The sequence below is a fragment of the Lepisma saccharinum genome, chromosome 14 (assembly GCF_977018435.1).
Source record: "Lepisma saccharinum chromosome 14, izLepSacc3.1, whole genome shotgun sequence".
NCBI lineage: Eukaryota > Metazoa > Arthropoda > Insecta > Zygentoma > Lepismatidae > Lepisma > Lepisma saccharinum.
Window position 1 is genome coordinate 23,480,221 of NC_139242.1, and position 27,123 is coordinate 23,507,343.

The 27,123-nt window shown below is 40.1% G+C and overlaps 1 protein-coding gene across 11 annotated transcripts in view; it reads right to left on the bottom strand.

Annotated features, from left to right (window-relative positions):
- The window catches only part of LOC145998727 (voltage-gated inwardly rectifying potassium channel KCNH6-like), a 1,156,077-nt gene that overhangs the window by 125,759 nt on the left and 1,003,195 nt on the right, over positions 1-27,123 (bottom strand). Inside the window, exon 2 of one of the 11 annotated variants that reach the window (XM_083135253.1) lies at positions 24,848-24,992. The exons of the other annotated variants lie outside the window; for them this stretch is intronic. Within the exon in view, the coding sequence (XP_082991379.1) occupies positions 24,848-24,992 (145 nt within the window). The remainder of the gene's footprint in view (positions 1-24,847; positions 24,993-27,123) is intronic. 11 annotated transcript variants of the gene reach the window in all.

Consider the following 27,123-nt stretch of genomic DNA (forward strand, 5'->3'; position numbering starts at 1 on the left):
TCCCATAGTAACGCGGTTGCTTTATCTATTTTTAAAATAAATTACGAAAGCCTAACGCCATGGCAAGAAGGATTTCGTCAGCCTTATTCGTTGGAGGTACGTAGATCTCATTTCTCTCCGCACGCCGTCATTGAGTTGAACACGGAACAGATATTTGGTCAAGTTTTCTGGTTGTTACCAGTTCAATAGCTCTTTGTGTGTTTGGGTTTTGTTGGAATGTAAATATACTGTTTATAAATTAAATATAAATGTTATCATAATGTTTAATGTTCTAGCTACTTAGAACTGGAAGGCAATAGTAGAGTTTACTAACTGGTAACAGTTACAAATTTGCATATCGAACCCCCCCCCCCCGGAAATGAAATCACAAATGCAGCAGTGAGTGCACCCCCAAAGCTTAAATCGCACACCGTCTAGCGGGTATCAAACTTGGGACCCCTTGATTTGAAAGAGATGACGTTATCACTACACCATCGAGGAGCCTATGTTTCCTCAGCCTCCATTGGAATATAAGCTAAAGCATGCAGAGACGACAAATAACCACCAACATTTTTAGGAAATTATTATTGCGTAGAGCCATAGTTTGTACTAATATATTTGTACATTAAATTGTATTCCACTATGTTAATTATACTAAATTATGCTTTCTACAAACACAATTTAGGATCGTTGCAGTGCAACAATGTTGTCTAAAGTGTAATATTATTGTAAAACGCGTAAAATATGTAAGAAACGTAAAGTACGCAAAAACTAAAATCAAACATAAAAATTAAAAGAAGACATAGTTTCGTGTGATGGTTGCTGTTATGTATGGCCGTTGGCAGTGGCAGAAAGCAAAATTGACCATATAGTGATGACGTCACAGCAGACGACTGAGCACGATTTGAGTCCAAACAAATGTAACAATTGGATTTCTCCTATTGAAAAGCCCTTCCATCGGAAGGGGTAGCGTTTAGTTTTGTGACAGTTGTTATAAAACATAATTGTGATGTGTATCGTACATCCATGTAAAGATGAGATTTCGGAGAAAACGTCGATGTATTAAACACACCATACAGAGCATGAGGCAAAGAATAAATGGAGAAAGGAAATCATGCATTTTTAAAGAAAATCCAGCCATTCCGTTTCCAATCACAGCCGAAGCTCAACCGAGCCAGACCGAGCTCACCTTCAGTGACGATGTCGATATGCATTCTGGGAGTTCAGCACGCTCATGTGACTGCAGCGCCGCCACCTGTTGGCTGCCGTTTTGGATCGGAACCCGGTAGGAGCATTTGCTCCATTTCCTAATTAATTTATTCTTTTCATTTCCCTCTGTAAGGTATGGGTGATATATCGACGTATCGTCCGAAATCTCATCTTTACATTGATATACAAGAGGCATCACAATTTTGTTCCATAACGGCTGTCACAATTCTTAAAACAACCCTTTCCGATGGAAAATTCAATGTTTTAGAACAGGAGAAAACCGCGTGTTACATTTCTTTGGACTCAAATCGTGCTGTGACGTGACCACTAATATAGTCCATAGCCTCCCCTCACCTCATGTAACTCAATGCTACAACGATTTCCTGAAATACTGCATGTAGGCTTCACAACACCCAATCCAGCCTTCTCCGCAGGTTCACCAACTTCACCTTCTGCTCTCGCACTTGACCTGGGATCATCTGGCCCTCAACGCCGTTCCTTGTTTACCGGAGACCCGAGTTACAAGATTAGCGATGATGAAACCAGAGACTCTCTACCGTTTGTTCTCTGCAGCTCGGGGCATCCTCTGTGACCCCAAGACATTTACGGAAGTTCCGAAGACCGAACCGGGTGCCTCGAAGATCGATATAGGGCAGACCACCAGAGAAGACCTTGTCAGAGGGGGAGGAGGAAGCGTATGTTGCATTATTGGAATCCCTGCAGCCAGTTTACGGGTTCGGTACTGAATACAAAGTAGAGAGACGATAAAACATAACTTGATTAGTTCTCTGGAACTGATTTGCTACAGAGCTTTATGGTTTATTTGGAATTGGTGCCGCTGGTTATGGAAGAGAACTTAAATGCTTTGGGGAGGGGGCTTATTTGCCGGTTGCTTATTACGGTGATCTGCAGCTCGAATATAATAATATTAATACCAACGAAAATATTCTTACGAGCTTCTCAAAGCAACAAACCATAGAGGCATATAGAAGGCGTGGGGGGTATGGCCTCCATTGTTGAGATTATGTGTTCAGCACCACGCTCCGACCACCTCTAACCTTCCCTCCCCCAACGTATCAATTTTATTAGAAACTGAATAAACCCCAGAGCCTGGCAGAAACGGACGGTAGTGATCTGCTTGCAATACCAAACGCGGGTAAATTCATGGGAGGCTGGAAATCTGCTTGCAGTAGCAAACTCATGGGCGAGTAGAATCTGCTTGCAGTAGCAATCTCTGCTAAACTCATGGGCGAGTAGAAATCTGCTTGTAGCAGCAAAGACAAGGGCGAGTAGAAATCTGCTTGCTTTAGCAAACTCATGGGCGGTAGAATCCGCTTACAACAGTAAACTCAGGTAAACTCATGGGCAGGTAGAACTCTGATTGTAAAGGCAAAACTTGGGCATAAAATCACGGGCGAATACAAAGCTACTTAAGGTAGCAAAACTTGAGTAAACTCTTGAGCAAGCAGAAAGGTGACTGAAGTGGAAAAACTCAGTTAAACCTATGATCCTGGAACACCAAAGTAAGGGTATTATATGTATACGTACGTAGTATCTCTATGGGGTAAGAAACACGAAGCAAGCTAGAAAACGACTTCCTGCTTTTCACCAGGATGTCTCGTTTTAAAGACAGAATTCGTGACCTTACATGTAATGTTGTAGAGGGCCAACAAGACTTGATATTTACCAGGTGTCCCTTAATCTCTTAACCTTGCTTAAAATAGATCCAATATTTATTTATATCCAGAAACATCGATTTAGTTTGACCCTAATTACTTGGAACCCAAAAAGAAACGGCATTATGGGAATCGATTCTTTACTTCTTAGGCCAATATCCTGTCGCCCCGCCCTAAGACACTCCTTAGCGAGAAGGCGATGACGTAAGGGGGAAGGGGAGTCTTCCGAGTTAATATTCATCTTTCCAGCGGCTGCGTTTATGGATTGGTTTCGACGGCGGTAGGCCTAAAATTAAACGGTCTCTTAATTTGGCTTTGGCCCGTTTGCCACGTGATCGGTGGTCTTGCGGAAGACCCCAGCGCCACTCTTGACACGCATCACTCTGCACTTAATGATGGTGAATTAGCAACGAAGAGAAATTACCAGCAGATTAGATTACCTATAGACTCATCTATTTTCACCGCGGAAAATTACGCACTGTACAGAGCTTTTCAATGTGGCATAGCCGAAGGTTATAACAAAAATTATTCTCCTTACAGATGCTTTGAGTGTATTACAAGCTTCATCTACATCTTATCCTAAATTATGTCATCAGTCTATTCTCAATATCCTAATATTTCAACAAGTTCAATTTGCTTGTAAAAGGAACATTGATATACAATTCAGTTATGTTAAAGCACATAATATTAACGTAGGAAATGAACATGTGGACTTATATGCTAAACAAGCCAGAGATCTACAACACATACGTTTCAACGGATTATGATATACGGATTTATTACCACGAGTGAAAATCAAACTCATGAATCAATGGAACGAATGGTGCAACGAACAATTTATGGTTGTGGGTAATATATATAGATGGATAGCAGACTTTACAAGTAAAGGCCCATGGTTCTATTTGTACACACTCACACGGCAGGTCATAGTTTCATCAATAGGTTAAGGACGGAACACGTGCTTTCACTAGCACACTTAGCAAAAATGCATATTAAAACTCAACAAAATTGCAAATGTGGTAATGAAAATCCTGATGCGCAACATTTATTCTTAGAATATCTAATTTTCTCACATCAACGAATCACACTCTATAAAGGTATACAACGTTTGAAAATTTCATTTCCCATATCAAACTCTTCCCTTGTATCAGAATTATCTCCTCCACTAATATGGCTTCTGTACGGATATTCACGAAAATGTAGACTTGAAATATAAAATGATTTTATAAAATAACAGAACAAGGATAAAAGTTATTTATTCATATAATCGTTTATGTTTGTGATACTTGTGAACTTGAGTGACTATCTACCAACTTCAGAAGAAAAACTTTAAAACAATAACAGAAACGCTGACCAAAGTCCACAGGATATTGTTGACAGGGTCATGTAAAAGAAGAAGCTGTTAAGAGTATAAAGATGGCTAATGGTCTAGGTCGGATTTGGCCTAACAGTTTATATTCTGTGACTTTGTAAGTTGAAAGAAATTATTATTTTATTAATTGTTTCATTCAAGAACTTCAAGAACTTGTAGTTTAAATTTAACAATTGGTGACGATGATAAAGGATTAAAGATTAATATTAGAATGGAAGTTTCCAGATTACAGTGCTTTGAACAATTTAATTCAGAGGAAGGAAACATTGTGGGATGATATAAATACTATTAAGAATAATGCTAAGATATTTTTAAAAACAGAGATAGGGTTGGAAGTTAGCAAAGAGAAAACTAAATATATGCTTACAGGCCAAAACCAAGTGTTAGGTAATAATCAAAATTTAATTATTGATAACAACTCGTTTGAATCAGTTTTCAAATTCAACTACTTAGGAGTAATATTAACAAATGAAAATTATATTAAAGAGGAAATAGAAAGCAGGCTTCTCCTACAATATCTAAGAAAATTAAAAGTTAAAATATACGAAACAGTAATTTTTCTGTAGAACAGTGCGTCCATTTCCTTGCGAGGCCGAGAGATCGGGAGAAGTGTGGCGGGCGGCGCTAGCGGAGATGCTGACATTTTCGACCAGAAACGTCCCGCTTATTTTTATGGACATATCTTTAGCATGCAGATATGTATATTAATATTGTGAGAGGAGCACTAACCTGTGTTATAAGAGTTGTTCAAAGTGATGTCCCTACATTTCACACGTTTGATGAAATTTTGATTCATACCCAAAAGTTCTTCTTCCGTAATTCTTCCAATTCCTTTGCTTAGGGGTTCTAAAAGTTAACGATCCAGTTTCTTGTAATGTAAGGACAAGACGTCTAACCGTCTCTCTACCTGGAGGTGAGACGCCAGGGAATTTATGTGCAAATTGCCTACACACGTCTCGACACGAGTCTGTTCTCACGTAAGTGTCATACATAAAAATTCTTTGTTCTAACGTGAACTTTCCGGCTGGCATTTCAATAGCCTCACTGTAATTTATAGCAGTGCATATAGACTGGGACAATTTTCGAAAATTCTGACTGTAGGAAGCATTTTTGAGGAAAAGCGGGCAAACAACATTTTCTGAATGTACCATTGATGTGCTGATTACGAATATTTTGTTTGCCACTCTCGATTTTGGTGTTATATGCTTCAAATCGCTAAAAAACAAAATGGCGGCAATACGAAATGAGTTCCTATTAACTTTTGAAGGAACAGAAACAAAATAGTGATCTTAGTGTCAAACATTATGTTTTTGGGTATGCTGAATCCAGATATTATGTTTCCTAATCTGAAATTTTAAGCTATGTGCTCCAAATCGCTAACAAACAAAATGGCGGCTATACGAAATGAGTTCCTTTTAACTTTTGAAGGAGCAGGAACAAAATAGTGATCTTGGTGTCAAACATTATGTTTTTGGGTATGCTGAATCCAAATATTATGTTTTCTAATCTGAAATTTTAAACTGTTTGTTCCAAATCGCTAAAAAACAAAATGGCGGCTACGTGCATCCATGCAATATTTCGTATCCATACTTTTTAACTAGGAATAAAACAGTGATTCTTGTGTAACAATAGGTTTTTAATTCAGAAACAAGTATAGAACATTGTTAAAGTAAAGATGCAAAATAATAATATTATTCAAAGCATAAGACCATATTGAAATATTAACAGTACCAGTGTATGATAAATCCGCACGTTATCCTTATTCAACCTTATTTTGCCTACAAAAACGAGTATAACATTTTTCTAGTCACTGATATTCATGCACTCCTTAGTGCCAGTATCTGCACATTTGCAAGCTGAAGTACATACAAGCTGGCCTTTCCTGCAGGAACATGTAGCGGATATACAACCACCCAAACATCTACAGGTGACAATGTCGTATCGAGATGTGGAATTGGTGGCAGCGATTGAAGTTTTGGAACGAGCTGTCCATCAACCGTTTACCATCCCAAGATAGTAGGTGGTGGTAACACAGGTTTTGGTATGACCGACTGCCTCCACACCATGGCTTGATAGTGGGCCCGTTGTACATGTAACCGTAGAGCATCGGTAGTGGGGGGGTGGGGGCAGTGCTTGTGGTGTTTTTCCTTTGCTGAACAACTTTATTCTGGCTTCATCACAGCTGCTTCCATCCGGTACACCATACAACTTGGATATGAACTTCTCTGCCTTGTGTGCTGTTTCTTGTTTCAATTCGTCAACACCAAGATTTAGTAGATCATTATTATTAGTGTTAAACATTTTCCATACTGTCTTCTTACTGATCCCAGCAATATGGGATGCGAGTTTCGAAGACAGGATTCGTAAATGAAAGCTTCTGCCTGATTTTGTGTACTGGAATGTAATTTTTTTTTTATGTTCCTGCTCGCAACCACAATTTCGTACATCTAATCTTGTGAAATAACGCTACCAATTGCACTAATACATCTGCATCACGTGCTGAGACAACAATGTTATCAGCGCCAGAATGAAGACAGTGAAGGACAATGGGCGTGTCCGCCTCTTCGTGGTTTGCCTGCAATCCTTCAATAGACAAATCACGATTGTTTGTCAGTACGTCATCCTCCTTGTGAAATCCACCGGAAACCACAAATATTTTGTCTTCAGGAGCATTCTTGATCAAATGATTCGAGAAAACAGGCCACATCTTTTTTATTCTCTGAGTTAGCAAGAAAGTCACTGAATTTGTTGGGGATTGGCACGGATCCATTTTCTATTACTCTCCCTACTAAATGAGCGTGTTTCAAGCGCCTATCCCTTGTTCCAGCCTTGGTTGAAGTTGCGTTATACCGATCAAAGGTGACATCAATCCTCTTAAAGCTTCTTCCCATCGAAAAAACAAGGTTAAGAAATGCATCTGCCAGTTGACCAAAGTTTAAAACTCCTGCAGGCTTTCCAAGTGCAAAACCTAATGCTTGACCATCTATTATAAGGCATGACGCAGACGGAATTGATATATCAGGTGGACAAATTACATCCTTGGTCATCACATCAGCTAGAATGGCTTTGCTTCCTTTTCTCAGACTTCCGTTTGTGTTGACAAGGGAGATTGGAATTGGCATTAGTTCATGACACAAAATGCGATTTAGATCCACATGACGACCTGCCACATAGGCAGTTACGAGGCGCTGGAGAATATCCCTGTCAGTTTTCAAAATGGTTTCCTTGCCACTTACTACCAATTTAACTTCATAGAGGGACTTAAAGATCTTTGCATTTGACTTATGTAGAGGATCACTTGACTTGTGTGTGACTTTTACCAGGGGCCATTATCCTTTCCTTCACGAAGATGTCTAGTTTTATCTTGCCCAGTGTTTCAGCTTTGAGGAGAGTATCTTGAATATCTGAAGTAGCTAATTCCTTTGTTTGTGGCAATGTTCTGGAGGAACTGATAAGAAACATCTGAAGATGATGGCTCACAGGTGCAGGTCTTTTCAAATTTATAAGTGGATCCGTGGTTCTATGTTTCTATCATTCTGAAATAAAGTAAAAAAAAAGAAAAAAACATATTATAGGTTTAGTCATTTTTGTGGTTCTTTTGTTTAAAAAAGAGGAAAAAAACTACAACAATTTTCAAAAATGTCAGATTACAAAACATAATATTTGGATTCAGCATACCCAGAAACATAATGTTTGAAACCAAGATCACAATTTTGTTTCTGCTCCTTCAAAAGTTATTAGGGACTCATTTCGTATTGCCGCCATTTTGTTTTCTAGCAATTTGGAGCATATAGCTTAAAATTTCAGATTACAAAACATAATATTGGGATTCAGCATACCCAAAAACATAATGTTTGACACCAAGATCACTATTTTGTTTCTGATCCTTCAAAAGTTATTTGGAGCTCATTTCGTATGGCCGCCATTTTGTTTTTTTAGCGATTTGAAGCATATAACATCAAAATCGAGAGTGGCAAACAAAATATTCGGAATCAGCACATCAATTACATTCAGAAAATATTGTTTGTCCGCTTTTCCTCAAAAATGCTTCCTACAATTTTTACAGTCAAATTTCTGAGAATTTGCACCAGGCTAATATAGCATAATTTAGAACTACATAATTTGTATTCATCTTCAGATACTATTAAATGATTAAATGCATAAGAATTAGGTGGGCAGGCAATGTGATACGAATGGGAGAGGAAAGAGGAGTTTACAGGATTCTTGTTGGGAAACCTAATGATAAGGAAGACCAAGACGAAGATGGAGGGATAACGTCGAGATGGACCTAAAGGAAATCGGTAAAGAAGGAAAAGATTGGATTGAACTTGCCAAGGAGAGGGACAGATGGACTGTTTGTGTTGCTACAGACACAAACCTTCGGATTTAAGGAGGCTAGAGAGTTAGTTAGTTGGAAGGAAACATTGTAACGTTTAGATGTAAAGTTTTCCCGTGCACTTTGAATCATGCAATGAAGGGGATAGGGCCATGCACATTCTCGACCTCAGCAATTTTTTTAAGGTGATGTACCACGGTCCAATTACCTTTACCACTCCCCACGTATCCCTTCACAGTCTCACAGCGTGTGTGAACCCCAGAGCCGGCTTATGCAGGGATAAGGCCGGAAAAATTCCTAAATTAGATCACCGGGAATCGAACCCATATCTCCCGCGTGAAAGTCAGCTGGGGTCACAAATACGATGAAGAAAATCAGAAAACTTCATAGCTTGGTGAAGTCGATGTGAGATGCCTTGAAAACTATTTTGACCTTGGAGTAAACTAAGTCAAATTCTTGTAATTTGTTCCACGCAGTGTAGTTGATTGTAAGAAAACAACGTTTCTTCAACCCAGTTGGTATGACAGAAGAAAACTTGGGATAACCCACAGTTGGAGTAAAAAAAAATAGTGGTACCATACGTCGGGCCAGCCCATGTAACGAGTAGAGAGCTAATTGTAGTAATAAAAAGCCCATGGGCGGGTAGGAATGTGCTTGCATTTACAAATTCATGGGCGGTAGAAATCTGCTTACAATAGCAAACTCATGGTCAGTGATGCAGTCGGTAAGGGCATCATCACTCCAGCCTCGCTCTTATTCTTTAAATTAAAACCCTTGTAACACGCAAGACTTCATTAAAAGAAACACAATATTTTAATAATGGCTTCACCGCTTGTGAAAGCTGGCATCGTTGTTGGAATAGAAACGAGGGATTGACTTCTGAATCACCCTGTAGAACCACGGCCAATCCGGCTCATCTAGTGAAAGCCTTCAGTGCGTTCTCAAAGCGCAGTGTACCGCTGTCAGTTCCGCTCCATAGATCAGCTACCAAGGAATGCATACGTGGCTATGACGTCAAACCATCTTTCTCCCCAATGGATTTCACTGCTGGAGAGCATTGCGACAGTGTTGCCAGCCGTAAGGACATTTCCCTAGACGTAGATATTTTTGACCAATTTTTGCTAGAGTGGGGACAACATTTCTGTGGAATATAAAATGTAATTATGATTTTTAAATGTGAGAAAATCAGAGTAAAATTTTGATGTCCAATCTCATATTTAGAAGCAGTGTGGATTGATTTTGTAGAGTACTTCTAGCAATATTTTATCAAGGTTCCAAAGGACAATGGAACACAATGTCGCTTACCAAATTTTCGAAAGTACAGTCTTAAAAAAAAAAAAACACTTAAATTCTGACTAAAATTGTTCTATAACTACCAGTAAAAATGGTAATACATTTTGTACGTTTTGGAAAATACTTTTTCCATGTGGGTTATCTCATATAGAGGTTGCTTAAAATTAGAACTTTTTATCAGCTGATATTATATATATATATATATATATATATATATATATATATATATATATATATATATATATATATATAAGCCGTGGCTCTACAGCCCCTAAGGCCTGTGCCTATTACCCGACTGCCAGTCTCCCTCCCATAATTCTACCGGGTTACGCTACTCACTCGTAGCTTCCCAAATTCCTCACGATGTTGGGTTGTCACCGGTCCTATACACTGGCCGAGAACCCAGGCGAACTCGAACACATGCTGTCCCGCAGTCGGAATCCAAAGCATAGCCCCTTACACCGCACGGCCACGGAGGAGGATACATTCAAAATACACACCTCTGATTTTTTTACAAGTACGTACATTAAGACTTTTAAAAATCTTGTTTCAAATGTGCTTTCTACAATCTGTTTAAAATGTATTAAATTGAAAATTCTTCAAAAGAAACAGTTTTTTGCTGTATTTAACGCAGATTGTTAACTATTATACGTTTAATTTCAAGTTTCAAATGGGAAATAAAATAAAATTTCTGATTAACCTTTGCAGTATTGATGTGTACGAGGGTATTTAAACAAAATCGTGTATTAGTCTTTATCTGATTACATAGATGTGTATAGCAAATGTCCATCTACAATATGGCTATATTCCTTTCAAACTGGTTTTAATTTTCCTAACCTTTTGATTTTAACATTCTTCAAAATAAATAAAAAATGTTTTCACTGATTGATTTGTTTTATTTTGCCTCGCTGCCACTTTTGGCTAACCGCGAAGATTAGGATGAGTGATGATATGATGACACAGTTGAAGGAACACTCGCAAAGAACACCCATGCCCAGACCGGGATTCGAACACGGAACCCTGCCGTTGAATCGCGCTATGCTAACCACTCTACCGCGGAGACCAAAATAAGATGTGTTTTCAATATAGTCAACATATAGTTACTGTACGTTTCAAAACGACACAAATTTTGTCAAGTCTGATTGTAGTAACATTTTTATTCGTCCATAGGAACATTCTACTAAAATAGGTTGCAACACTGCGTTGTGAGATGTGTACGTGCATAACACGCAGAACTGTTCTGCGCAGCAAAATAGATTCACTGCCTGTATGCATTTCCTCAACGGTAATCTGAAATATGGACCTATTAATTTCGAATCAGGTCTCAATGGTGCGCGAAAACGATGACTTTCCCTGAAAAATGTGTGTTTGGGACGTGCTGTTCCCTTCAGTAGCCATGTTACTACGATCAGGTGTTCTTTTCATGCTTGTATTTATAGCCAGGAATTAAGAATAAATAATGACCCTTTAATGGCTCCTACAACAACGGACAGTTCGAAATTAACGTTCTTCTTTTTTCAGCTTGGTGTGTAGAACACGCCCACCTTCACCCCCCGCCGCTTACGCCAATACACAGGCGTGCATATCTACCGTCATTTCACTTTAAAAGCCATGTACAAGACGAGGTGATTGTAACTATCTTCTGCAGTGATTACTAAGTTTCAGATTAAACTTGGTAGATTTCACACCAAAGCGACACGCGACAGCGCTAAAGGCACTTCCCTCTTGACTTTGGAAATAAACATTCATTACGCATGCGCCACTAGCAGACCGAGGCAACACGTGACATACTATTCAGAAAACAACCTAGATCGAGAGACACTGAAGCGACATCTGGAACTACGGTGCGAAAGTTTACATTTATTTCTGCAGGTTCATTTTCAAGTTGCAAGTGTCTCTCATCCAAGCGCTTTTCTGGCTGACGTCTAATAAAATATGTTTAAAGAAATCGTTCATTTATTTTGTTATCTACGCCACTCTTCACTAATTCAGATAGTGACAATGAGCGATGATTACATGAAACTGATAAAGGACACACACAAAGAATATTTGTGTCCGGACCGGGTCTTGAACCCGGGACCTTCTGTGGCGAGATCGAAGTCGACCACTTAACGTTCTCGTGGCGGAGAGGTTAGCACACCGCGCTACGACGCCAGATTTAACAGGGTTCGAATTCCAGCCTTGTAATGGATGATCTTTGTGAGCGTACCTTCATAAATTAAATCGTCTCATTCATCCGTATCTTCGCGGTTATTCAAAAGTTGCAGAAAAGCTAAAATCAACAAAAGATTCAAATAACAATACATGATTTATTGATTCAGTAGTCTTTTAGTAAACGTCAGCCAGGAAGGAGCTTGGATGAGTGGCCATAATAAGTCCTAGGAGAATATTGTAGCACTTTAGTCGGTTAAGTGTGTTTGATATTGTTTTTTACTTTCACTTTACTCACGATTTTATGAAAATCAAAGTTAGAAAGTTCGGGTACAAAGGCCGTTTTAACCACTGATGTATATGAATTCGGCTTCAAAGGTGATTTTAACCACTGATGTATGTTGATTTGGCTACAAAGGCGGTTTTAACCACTGATGTATGTGAATTCGGCTACAAAGGTTGTTTCAACTACTGATGTATGTAAATTCGGCTACAAAAGCTGTTTAACTACCATGTATGTGGGATACAAAGGTTGTTTTAACCATTGAAGTATATGAATTCGGCTTCAAAGATGGTTTTAACCACTGATGTATGTTGATTTGGCTACAACGGCCGTTTTAACCACTGATGTATGTGAATTCGGTTACAAAGTCGGTTTTAACCACTGAAGTATATGAATTCGGCTTCAAAGGTGATTTTAACCACTGATGTATGTTGATTTGGCTACAAAGGCGGTTTTAACCACTGATGTATGTGAATTCGGCTACAATGGCTGTTTCAACCACTGATGTATGTGAATTCGGCTACAAAGGCTGTTTAACTACGGTGTATACGGGATACAAAGGCTTCTTTAACTACGATATATGTGGGATATAAAGGCGGATTTAACCACGATGTATGTGAATCCGTCTGCAAAGGCTGTTTTAACAACTGCTACGTAAATTCGGCTTCAAATCTGTCTAAACCATTGATGTATGTGGATTCGGCTACAAAAACAAATAAATCAATAGTTTCCCAAGAGGGCCAATCAATGAATCATACATTAACTTAATAGTAAATATGCATCTAACATTTAGCTCTTGAACCTATGATAAGTCTTAAGCATTAAACTTGAATGAGAGCAGCACTGAAGACAAAAATTAAGTGACGAGTCCGATCTCCACGGGAGAAGATGAATTGATCCGCCACTGTTTTTTTTTTCAGTGACTTTTCCGAACCTTACGCAACATATCCTCGCTTAACATTATGCATCTACATGGAAACCAATCTCGACTTCTGCATACATTCCAATGGAGGATTCCTCCCAGTGAGATTTTTAACATAGTTCACGTGAAACTGAATGAGTAACGACCGCCAGCTGCTCTTAATACAGCGCCGTGCCAGCCGCGGGGACATATCTCAGCGCCTGTGACAGCAGCCGGAGGATGAATCTAGACGGTGGACGAGGCCTTCGCAGAAGGTCGATTCCACTGGACGAAAATTGGCAGAAGTACCCGCCGGTGTATTGCTGCGAACAACAGCGGCGGCCAAAGATAGATGCATGGGTGCCAACTTCACGATTTCTATAATGAAAAGGGGTGGGGGAAACGCTTGTTTCCCCCTGTCCAATAGGAATTGGCAACGAGATAAATTAGGAACGGACGGATTTATGGATAGGGACTGGCACAAATCAAAATGGGTTCAGTGGCAGCTAAACGAAACTAAAAGGAATATAGGTAAATACGCTGAACGAGTGGAAATATGCAAGGATAACAGACACTTAAGAAAGCTACAGAAGGGAACAATCCCAAGTAACATCATCAAAGAAATAAATCGAGTGCACTAAAGCTCTCGTGCATTATCAACAGGCGCTTCGAGAGGCAATGCAAGGAAAAACAAATGCACGGTAAGGTCTTAGAGGAGAGATCAGGTACTCAGAAAAGCCTTTGGACGGGTAGCCAGTTATCAGAAAGGACCTTGGAAGGTGTGACAGATACTCGGAAAGTCTTTGGAAGAGAGGTAAGGTACTCGGAAGGGCCTTTGAAGAGGAGCCAGGTACTCGAAAGGGCCTTGGAAGAGGAGCCAGGTACTCGAAAAAGGACCTTTGAAGAGTGGTCAGGTACTCAAAAGGACATTGGGGCTAGATACTCGAAAAGACCTTGGAAGAGTGGCTAGGAACTCGAAAGGGCCTTGGAAGAGAAGCTAGGTACTCGAAAGGGCCTTGGAAGAGGGGCCAGGTACTCGAAAGGGCCTTTGAAAAGAGGACAGGTACTCGAAAGGGCATTTCAAAAGAGGACAGGTACTCGAAAGGGCCTTTGAAGAGAGGACAGGTACTCGAAAGGGCCAGGTACTTGAAAGGGCCTTGGAAGAGGGCTCAGGTACCCGAAAGGACCTTAGAAGAGGGTTCAGGTACTCGAAATGTCACTCGAATATGGGTTAGGTACTTAGAAGGTCCTAGGAAAGGGAGACAGGCACACAGAAAGAATTTGGAATGGAAGACAGGTACTCGAAATTGTCCTGAAAGAGAGTCCTTGAAGACCTTTCTGTCGGCAAGAAATAAAAGTATAAACAACTATATCGCTTTGGCTCTTTTGGAGACTACGATATCTACGATGATAAAAATGTATGTAATGAAATCGGATTCAAATGCTAATTAATTACGATATAAATTATCCTCATTGACGGTACGTTAAAAAAACCTGTTACAAATAAACTGGGGGATATGTCAATGTTCTAATTGGTTTTCGTGGAACAAATCGCATTACGTTGTAAACGCGGATCTAGCTTCCTTAGACTAACATCTCCTCTCAAGGCACGCCGCTGAGAGTGGATAAAACTTTCCATCAATGATGAAGTGCGAAGAGACCTCTGGGAAGGAATTGAATGAAATTCGAGAAACAGATAATTGGTCATTTGAAGCCACAGCTACCGGAAGCGTGGGAGCTCAGGCTATCCAGAACTAACCGCAGGGAATCATCTCACGAAGTTTGCCGTCAGAATTAGAAGCTCTCCGCCCACTCCCTCGAGAACCTCATTGACCTCGGCAAAAAGTTCAGCGAATTTTCCAATTTTCATTCATATGTCGCCATGTCTTTGTCGTTCCTGTATCCTCCCAACAATGCATAAGGTGAGATAAAAGTCGCTTTCCGCAAAAAACTAGTTTTAAGTTTTTGTACATGTTCACACATAAACACATATACAGTTGTCATAACTTGAACATGTTCCCATAGCGTTTGGCAAGAACCATGGAAACTTACCTAGATGTTATTGGTGTCGCGGTGTTGGATTTTTATTGTCACCAATCCACTTGTTCGTTGCAATTACTCAGTAAAATGACCTCATGCGACCTCACACCACGTGATTTTTCGTTTTGGGGCAGGGGTAGACAAAATTAAAAATAATTAAGGCGCCAGCACCCTTTTCTCAGAAGCCAGCATTTTTTTTTTCAAATACGGGCTAAGAAATCCTTGAATCCATCTATACAGCGTTTGTTAGAACCTGTCCCGTTTCCCGCGCTAGCGATCGCTCGACAGTTTCGGTGCCAATGAGAAACGAGGAAAAAATCGTCTGCTGGGCAACGAGGAGCGAATGGAAGCCAGAAGAGAGGCGCTTACGTAGACGCTGTTGCGACGTTGCGTATTTTAATTGGCTGCCTGGCTTTGACTTTCCCCAGCACGGAGAAAAGCCAGCGACCAGCTAGCGCGGGAACCGGGACAGGTTGTAACAAACGCGGTATAAGATAATGCCTCACGCTTTGAAATAAGACCATAAAACAATTAATTTATTAAGTAATACAAAACTGGATTAAAACTAATTAATTCTTGCACTGGAATTGCCTTCCTGAAGAAGACTGAACTGAAGATAGTCAATGCGTTTACTTCGTTAACGTCGAAGAACTAAAGAAAGCCGCCGCCACAAACGTGGGTGGGGATAAATAGCGGGCGAGTTGTTTTCGTCAAACCACACTCAACCTTCAGCCAATGGGCGCAGCTGTCATTCTGCTCGTCTACTCCACGTGGAGTCTGTCACATGACTATGGATACGCTGTTGCCGTACTTTGCAACTTCAATGTGAAGACCGTGGGAAGGTGCTTGTGCGCGGAGGGACAAGGTGGCGTAGAGTAGATGTGTGGCAACATTTTGCGTTGAATGTGATTGTTGCAGCTGGTGGGCGTGCTACGTGAATTTCATAGCCAGCCGGTCGTGAACGTAGCTAGCGCGTCGACTATAACACCATAAATAACCATGCAATACATTCTACAATATGTGGTCATCTCTAACATATAGCTTCAGATTTTAAAATTCAGCTAGCTACAGTGTAAAAACCTGTAATGGCATGTTTTAATGATACGTGCTATACAGGAAACATTTTTTAAAAAAAACCGTAAGCGATCTCGAAATACTTTTTTTAAAAACCTTTTTTTATAGAATTGAATTTTAAAATTCAGGTAAACATTTTCAGGTGCCATGGCGACCACCTCGTCGGAAGAAGGCCAAGGCGGAAAAATTCTTGTTCCCTCCGGCAGGAATTCCTTGTGGATCATGCCATCACTGTCAAAGAAAGTGATAAGCATCGTCTTGATGCGTCATTTAACGCCTTGACCTTCTTCCGACGGGTTGATACAGGAGAACGCCATTCCATGCTTTGGCGTTTCGTTTCAGGGTCGTACCTCACACACCAGCTCTCATCCTCTGTAGCAATGCACTGCAAGAAATTTGGATCTGAATCTCTTCCCACGCCTCAAAATCTCTTTGAAAGGTCAGAGATTTGAGGATATTCCGGACATCCAACGGAACGTGACGAGGGTCTTGAACACCATCCTGAAAGAAGACTTTTCTAAAAGTTTCCAGGACATGTACAGCCGTTCTCAACGGTGCATAGCCATGGGAGGGGACTACTTCGAAGGCCAGTAAGGTAGGTTTCATTAAGAATTCGTCTACTTTCGATATTCAGGATCATTCACCGAACTTTATTGTCAGAGGTTGTATATCAAATCAAACAGAAATTATGTGCCTGAACAGACCTATTGTTGTATTATAGGATACATGTAGATAAATAAAATAGTTAAAAAAGAAGAAACGTTGAAAAAGCAATAGCACGGTACGCATGGGATTTTTTCAGACTATGTCACAGCATAGAACGGCTCTGAGGCTCACCCAGCATCTAGTGAATGAGTACCTGGGGCAACCGTAGAGGGTGACGACGGCTAGAGCATGGTCCTGATCACATCATGTCCACTACGGCCGAAATCCCCACGTGTCTTCATGGTTAATTGATTTTTTATTATTTTTATAATTATAGGCACGTCAGCACATAGGCTATTTGTACTCCGTCACTCAATATGGGGATGAGTCCTGTAACTAAAACACAATGTAATACAGGACCCTACAAGAAAATAACTTTTAAAACTTCCTAAATCCTCTGCTAAAACTAATGCTGTTGTAGGGTACTAACATAAACTAAAGCTATGCAGTCTCTGAGGATAAAATTCCCATACCGTAGTCAAAAGCTGAGGCAGTATAGGGGCACTCGGCACACATATGGACAAACACAGGACAACACGATCCCACAGAGGACTGCACTGGCCATGGGTCTCAAAATCTCGCCCTTTACAATGCACAAAAGAGACCTTTCACCTTACACGGGTTTCGGTACGTTTGTGACGTTACTCTTGCAGTGTGCAGTAATTGGTGATATTTCAGGTTTGACCGCAACATCAACGTTCCGATCCTCTGAAAATAGTGACCTGCAATTAAGCCATTAAAAACCTAACTAACCCAGCTTGCCTGAGAAACTTCCTCAGCAAGGTCTAAAAATGCAAAAAAGTGGATGAAACTTGGAAAAAAAAGAAGCCTTCAGAAAGGGAAAAAGAGAACTTCCAGAAAAAAAGAAACAAAAAAAGTAGTATCGATCTAGACGTTCGCCACACCCATGTTTGTTTCCTGCACGCAAGGTCCGTAGTGCCTTCCAGTCGAAAAGGTCAAAGGATGCCGAGATTTAAATCCTACCGTAAACACAGATTTCGCGCAGACTGGAGAAAAGTGCTCGATTCTCAAGAATCTTCTTCTAAACTTGTTTCTGTCTTTTGATACCTTCACTTTCTTACCGTTGGGCCTCCACGATGGCGTTGTAGTAATGTCGCCGCCTTGATGTTCCCGGTTCGATACCCGGTGGAGGCACACAGGCACCGATTAGCCAATCAACGCATAAAGTGGACTTAAAAGAAAAGCTGAAAAACTGAAACATTCTTACCGTTGAATCCAACAAAGACCAAATGCCGCCCCCCCCCCCCCCGTGGAGGAATGGTTAGCACATCGCGCTACGACGCCAGGAGTCCCGGGTTCGAATCCCGGCCTGGGCATGGATATTTGTGAGTGTCCATTCAGCAATTTTATCATGTCATCACTCATTCCCATCTTCGCAAATTAGCCAAAAGTGGCACAAGAAGCGAAGTAAAATAAAGCAAATCAATCAATTAATCAACAAAGATCAAATGGCACGGAAAAAACACAACAATCAGCCATATTGCTTTCTCTCGTAATTTTCCTTAACAAAACAATTTGTACAGTGCAAGAAACCTTCCCATCAGTTTTATAAAACATGATACTACTATACTATAGAAACAAAAAACTAATTTTATCCGCTTAAATGTCACTGTCGTCTCTATCGGAAAAGCTGTTGGTTACAATGTTGTTCGTGCGACACATTCAACTAGTGTTAAAATGAGTAAACGCGTTAAAAGTTACACACTGGAAGAATTTCTCAAGAAAATACCAATAAAGTATTGCCACAACGTTTGATTGTGAACAGTGACTGAAAAGAAACAGGAAATCAATTACAATCGTTAATCATTCGGTGTATACAAGTTCTGCTATCCTAAGGTTGTATCTGTGTTCCTTGTTACGCGAATGAAATAAAATCCGTCCCTTAACTCTTTCACAGCACTTTCATCTCGAAAAGGAACTCAGTTTCTTACACTTAATAGTTAATTATAACACCATTAAGCCTTGTTTCCATGATATGAAAACTCAATATGCTGACCAAGGCAGAAATTTATTTCATTATAAAACAAAAACTAAACGTAACGTTTCAACATTCTAGCAAGGTCTTCTTCAGACTCTGCACCAAGTACAAATGTAACAAGGTACAAGAAAGGACGATATATATACACAAACATTACTCCCCTCCAGACTATTAGAAAGTTGTTCTGGAACATTCTAGCAGGTGGCTTTCCCTTGTCAACTGTACTTTCACCTAAGAGGCTAAACCTATTTTCTTCCATCTAGAATGTGGTTGGATTCTTTATCTCACGCTCTTTTTCCTTCATTCTTCTTCCTTCTTCTCTCCTCTTTCTCTCTTGTCCTTTCCACTCTTTCTAACTCCTTCTTCCATTCTTTATTTATCTTCAGTCCCCCATTCCAGTTCATTGTGTCTTCTTCACCTTTCTTCTCTATTTCCTTGGCCTCCTTCCATTTTCTCACTAGCATTCTCTTCTCCCTTCCTATCTGCTTAGCCTCATCCCACTCTATGTCATGTCCTGTTTCTCTCGTATGTTTAAATATCGCATTTCTCTCTCTCTTAAGCCGTACATCATCCCTGTGTTGTTTCAACCTGTCTTTCAGCCTCTTTTTCGTTTCTCCTATGTACACACTCTTCTCTGTTTTCCTTTTTCTTGTTCGCATTCTTCGCTATTCTTAAGATACTTCTCCCTTAAAATGCTCAATACTTATATCACAGTACACTTATCTTTAATACACAATTCTGTTTTCAATAGCGAGTCATCAGTATAGGTGAAATTTAGGTTGGAAATTTAATAGTGATAACACTGCTGTATATACGCCATGAAACGGAATCGGTTCTTCTCTTTTACACCACATGTTAGACTGATATCTAACTACCTCCAAGTAGATGGACTCTTCCTTCCAACACTAGGCGCATGCGCCAAGACAAGAAGAATAGAGCGTTGGAATTGGCGGTCTAAAGTTGTGTAGTCAGAACCCCACTAATGTGAAAGTTCTGGTGATTCTCGCCATACCTCCAGGCCAGACCGTCAATGCGCAGTATTACTGTTCATTTTTGGAACACAACCTGCGGCCTGCGTTGCGAAAAAAAGAGGGGCACTTTCTGCTGAATCCTCCCGTCATTTTGCAGGACAATGCTCGGGCGCACGTAGCGCAACCTGTGGTTGATTTGTTAGCTCGATGGGTCTGGCAGATGCTTTACCGGCCCCTGTGACTTTCATTTGATCCCTAAGATGAATCTTCTGAACTGTTCCAGAGATTCTTCAGGCAATAGACCGCTCCAATAAAACCATCAACAGAACAGGCACTGCAACACAAATACTACCACTTCCACATCGCTGGCAACGGTTGTACACAATGCTTGCGACTACATTGAAGGGCTGTAAAAGTTTCACAGAGGTATTTCTTTTGCATTATTTGAGAATAAATAGTTTCCACTATTAAATTTCCAAACCCACGTATTAATTAATGTTTGTTTGAAGTTAACTGAGTGCTCAAATAAAGTCATCTGAACTGGACCTACAAATTAAAGTAATATCGGAGCCTTCACCAAGTTCAAACCCTACACCTCTTGATTACAAGGCGAGGACGTAACTACGCTATCAGAGAGGTCCAATATTTGGACTCTCGTTAAGATTATGATTTCACACATTTAGACCGTAATGAAAAGAACAGTACTTGTTCAGAAATGGATAGAAATTAATTTCACTTGCTAAAATTAAGTTCGCGTCACGACAGATCGAGATTTAGCTAAATACTAAATTCACTCTGTGAAATGTGACTAAAAGAAGTAGAATATTTCCTGACTTGTTCTGACTAGGGATGATCTCAAAATCAGAATATCCGGATTTCAAATTATCCGTTCCGTTTCGGATGTAACAGATTATCTGAATATCGGAATGACCCAAATATCCGAATAATGCGGATATCTGAATGTTCCGAATACCCTGCTCATTCGGATATCTGGACACAGTTAATCGTGACATCCAAATAGTCTGATTATACGCGCCTGACGATTGGCAGGGCAAGGGATGAATGACATACACACGTGTATGTTCCTTGAAAATTAGTTCCCCACGTCCCAAGCTGCAGGTCATCGGGAGACCAAACTTACAATGTGTCTCATTTACGTTTTCTTTTTTGATGCGTCAGAAACTTTTGTGCGTTTGTACTGAACTTAGTAATTCTGAGATCTATCTTAGGACAAAAAGGCTAACATTAAAGAGTATGCAGAGAATCCGTGAAACACGGGACAGATTGGATTACGCATTTGTTGAGAATCGTAGATGGCAGAATGGTAGACATACTACGAGCATGACGAATAAAAGAAAATGCTGAGAGTCCGTAAAAACGGACAAACGATAAAAATGTTCGGATAATACACGCATTCGGATATTTCGGATATCCGGGCATATCGAGATATTTGAAATCGGGATAACATTTTTTATCTGGATTTGGCAATCCCTAGTTCTGACTAGCTGGGGAGGTCTGCGCTGACATGAACACACAAACATGAAGGGGAGAGTTGTATTCAGACCACAAGGCAGCAATTTAGAGAACATGCCTCGACACTGGACGCGACAAAACGTTAGCGTGCGAGCTCGTCATTTCGACGGAGCTAATGGGTGGGGCGACAACTTCAACATGCACGCCCAGAAGTCATTTAGACCTGATGGGGCAGAGACAAAGGGTGGCGGATTTCGTTTTTTGCAACGTCCCACTAACTATTCACAGCGGCAACTCCCATGAGCCTGCGAATTTCCAGATTTCCGTAAAGAAGCATGAACCCTCCGTCTCATCACGGTGCAGTTGGTAGGGTGTCTAACTGCTACACGGGAAAAACCAGGTTCGATCCTCGGGGTAAGTTATTTCAGTTGGAAACATTCTTTCTACTGCAACAAAGATTTTCAAGAAGTGGAAAGTGTCAATTGTAATATGTTTTTTTTAAAGGGTTTGTTGTAAGAACGGCCCGCGAGGCCGAAACACGCCCTCTCAATAAAGACGATATTATTATTATTATTATTATTATCTAAATTGAGTAGACTTAAAAATGGTACCTGGAGCGTGTTGCTGATCACATCAACTCCACAAATGCCCGAGAGTACACCTCCACATCTTCTCATAACAGGACCTTGCATTAAAGCAAGATAGTGCGAATTGCAAGTGAAATAATGTGGGTCCAGGGTTTGATACCCGGTGGAGGCACATTCTACAGTGGTTGTGATCCCAATTTAAATTGTCGGTCCGGTCTCGATTAGCCTATCTTTGCATAAAGTTGACCTAAAACAACAATTCAAACAAACAAACGAAAATCATGTGATCTTTCATTCTTGATTATAACCCCATCTCAGGTAACATTAAGAAACAACAATCATACTTCTCTTTAACAATTACTTGCAGTTTCTATGGATATATTTAAGCCCGTTGATGAATTATAATCCGTATGGCTTCAACACGTCTATTAGTGTCGAAATTTGGCATATTGACACGTAATGATAGATATAGAGTACATCATTTGCTCTAGAACATTGGTTCTCAACCTTCGTAAGCCTGCGTCCCTGTAAATTCGTTTTTTAAAAGTCCATTCCCCGATATCAACAATTTTACTCGTAAATAGCTTTGATTTTTTAAAATTTTATATGTTATTTAATATGTGGTTGTCAGCTTGGGATGCAAGTCGCTTTACCCTTTCGTCCCTAAGTCGAGAGCGGACCCACGATTGTAATTCAAGTTTGGAGGCTGCACTGGGGCAGTCACGTCTTAACGGTTTCGAAACCGCACCATCACTGGCGAGAAGGAACTTCCTCTTATCGCTGTTGAACCCCGAACGAAAGGTCATCTTTCCAGGTGGTTGCCAGCTCGGGCTGCAAGTCGTAAAAAGGATTCTCTGGTCCGTTACTTTACTCATAAATTTAATACAAACTGAATGTAAGATATCAAAAATGCTGAAATAGGCTACTTACTTAAGGGTCACGTACTTCTAAGCCCCCTTTGGTAATCTACTTCTTTTAAGATATTTCCAGCCCTGCATATGGTCTATACGTTGCACTCTCTGCCTCAACTCTATGCTCAAGCACCCTTCCCAAACACAAGACATCACCCTCTGCACGAGAAGACATTCATCTGAAACACCCCGCCCCTTACATACATGACAGGGTCTGCAACTGTGAACGTATAGGCGCCTGGTAGTTTCTCTGTTTTGGAGGCACTTCTTACAGAGTTTGGTATTTCACTTCGTGGTGTTGGAACATCTGCTTCCTAAACTTTTGCCTAAGTTGCAAACATACTGCTTGAGGAAGCGTCAACGCTCCCAGAGCAGGGCAGGGGAAAACAGGTGATGATTTATGAATTAGAGTCATTATGAGCATGTTAGAACATGAAGTGAACTTTCAAAAGCTCTTGCTTCATGACTTTAATTCTGTGCAGGCATGTAAAATGTTTTTCTCTTTAGCTTGAGTCTTCCACATGCATTTGTAGACAATGCAATTAATAACGTAAATAGCAACGTCTTCGAACTTTCCGCTCCATTCAAAATACCGCTGTGATATTCAACATTCCATCTTTTTATAAATCCTTCTAAGGCTTTCAAGAGAATCTTCCTGTGGTTTGCGTTGGATATTTAGATATATGTGATATAAAAGTTGCTTGAACAGTATTCCTCAACCGCCAGACCCTGTCATGAATTACACCGGGCTGCGAAAATTTCGCAGCAATTTTCATTGATAAATATTTTGTAGTGAATATATTGAGTATTTGTAAGTTTTTGGTATTCAAAAGCAACACGTCAATGAAAATATCTGCTTACAGGTTAGCAAATTAATGTTATTCACCTGAAGAAACTATACACAATATTGCATTTGCTTCAATGAATGACAACTAATTTTACCTAAAATTTTTGTAAACAAGTCTAAATGCACTGCCATGAAATTAGGTGGGTGGCAGAAGTTCGCGCTGTTGCCACGTCGGAGCACAATCCCGTGTGTTCGGAGGTTTAAGATAATGAAAGATATCGTTGTAGAATTGGTCTTCGTAATCCATGTGATACAATATTGGCTCGAAAGGTCAGGTATGACAACTGTGTGCCCCGGACGCTCGAACTAGGCAACGCAGCCCGGTTGACGTTGCCACACAGTGCGCGGGAACCAGCGACTTTTGTCCTTCTCTCGCTTTGCTTTTCCCATATGTGGCACCAGCGCAATTCTGCCCGGCCGCCTATTTTCATAGCCCTGCTTTTACACAAGTCTAACATTCCGTATAGATTAATTGAATGACGTGTAGTTTCAATTCTGTGAGTAACGTACAAACACAACAATTCCCCATATCAATAGTAGTTATTTGTACGATTAAATACACAAAATCAGCACAGAACCTTACACATTTGAAAATCATCTTACAAACTTGTTTACACAGATCATATCCTAGCATTTGCATCGTCTTCTTCTTCTTGAAGACAACGCTACCATTTCGTCACTAAATCTCTACACAATGAAGAAGATGAAGACTTTGGTTGTCAGTGTTTTCTGTGGAACTGCTTGGCACATTCGACTGGTAGAAAATTCTTTAAACCCAACTCATGCGCCACATGTGTTTCACATATTTTTTACTGATGCATTAAAGACGTGTACACGAAATCAACTTTAACTTAAATACTAAACTCTAAGCTATTCATGCAAGGATTTCACCGAAGTTGATAAAAAAACACAAACATGGTGCTTTATGACACAATAAGTATAATGATGAGATAATTACACGCGCTGACAAACCTAAACCTTATAGAACTTGGGAACTACTTCCGCCAAGTCCCTTCATGACTAGCAAATGGTTAAAGTACCTGAGCAGCTCTGATGCTCCCAGTGGTGGAAACTGCCCTGTCCTCCGCAGGAAGTAGGCTGTCGTTCCTGCTGCATCTTTCACCCTTCTCGCTGACCGACTGCTGCGGCCAACTCTTTGCACCAAAGTCTCCTGAGATCTCTCTTCTGAAAGGGTCCATCAGTTCTTTCAGCATTTTTGGAGCCCGACGATTGTACAGCGAATGGCAATAAGGTCAGGGACGGTGGAAGGTAAATTTGCAACTGGGTAGCCCGTCGGTTTGGTGCCCCCTTTCACCACAACCATTGGGTATATTAGTGGTAAGGATTTCTGGCTTATGTTCATCTTGTAACACAACAAAAGTTTAGCTGAATTCCATGGCGGAGTGGTTAGCACAGCGGTCTACACCGCTACGAGTTCTGTTTTCGAATTCCGACCTGGGCATGGGTTTTGTTTGTGAGTGAATTTTCATTAATTTCATAATATTATCACTCATCATTTTCGTGATTAGCCAAAATTGACAGAGAAGCAAAGTAATAAACTAAATCAATGAACTAAACAAAGTTTTTCAAAAGGGGGGGGTAGCTAAAAGTTTGAAATGTTGAATTATTCAATTCAATTAAACAAAAGCAACGGTCTCATATACAAACCTACCCTGACAGACATCATGCATAGAATATGCAACATAACACACACTACAAATTACAATGGGGTGAGTTTGAGTTTTCATTTAAAATCCACCCCATAGGCTAATCGGGAAAGGCCCTACAGTTTAAAGTATGATCCGAACCACTAAGTGCCTCCACCGAACTCAGGGTCTCTTGATTACAAGGCGACGACGTTACCACTATGGCAACGGAGAAACCCAAATTACAAGGAAATATTTTTCTTCAAATACATGTAATTTGAGATTGGAAATTTTAAAATTTGTATTTGTAATTTAGGACCACTTTTCACTATCTTCTGGCTAATCGCGACGACGAGGAAAAGTGATTTGAGAAAATTGATGAAGGGACACTCACAAATGACACCCTTGCCCATGCCGGGAATTTAAACCCGAAACCTTTTGTTGCCAACCACTTAACTAACGCGCTCGGCAAACGAACTGGCGAATCCACTTTTTTGAAGGGGTGTATGTCATATTGAAATTTATTTGTGGGAAAACGTCAGAAAGGACCAATTTAAATTCAAAGAGTAAAGTTGCATCATTGCCCATCCATAAACTAATCTTATACCTAAAATTTTCAATGCTAAGCTCATATTAAATGCTTGATTGCATACCTTACATTGCATTACAGAATCGTGACATACGCCATTTTAAAGAGACACGATTCAATTACACTACTGTTGAATGAAACAAGGTATTTAAAATATTTCAATTTTCCTTTAGCATGTCTTCCAGAAAATGAATATTCAAAAGTCTGCAAATGGCTTTCTCCGATTTTTCAGCATCCAGATCTACAACAAGTCTTTCCACCGCCCCTGTCTCAGGTAGAGAACCTTCAGATCCCAACCAATAAACAGTGGCTTTGTTGATGCTGGTAATGAAACATTTGCCACTGGCTGTACAAACACTTCCACTTAACAGCCGTTAAAACTGGTCGATGAATTCAAATATCAACAAATCAGTCTATTTTTGTTCTCATCTATAAAGCATTACTTTTTTAAAATTCAAATGTTAAGTTTATCGTTGGACTATTACATTAGTGATCAAATATATTTAATGAAAGTGACAATCGCTTAACAAAATTCCTGATATAATTGTGTTATAGACATGACTAAACAAAATTTGGTGGAAAAGAGTTCAAAATTATGATCTCTGGTTTATATGAAAACATTCTGTTTCAAAATCCTAGTGAAATATGAGACAAAATAACCTCTATGTACTAAGTACGGTGCTAGGCAGTGCAAAAGCTTAATGCTACGGCAGTGATATTCTACACGAAGCAATTCCCATGTGTGATTTGGTCTACTGCATCGAACTACATTGTTCCTACTAAATACTTGTTAACTACTAAAAAGGTGAGGTTGTGCAATGTGAACTATGTTATTTCTACTAAAAGCAGTGCGAAAAATTCATCCTTACTCTCGAACGGGTACGGGGAAGTGCAGGGATATTGCGCTTGTCCCTACTAAATACAGTCTTTTGTTTTATGAACGATAAAGTAAACGAAATATCATTTTGAAAACAGTTAAATGACCACAGTAAACTTTGCTTTAAAATGTAGGTGTTTGAAAACAACTATGAAGTTACCAAAAGTAGGTGATTATGAAATTGATGAGGGGGCACTCACAGAG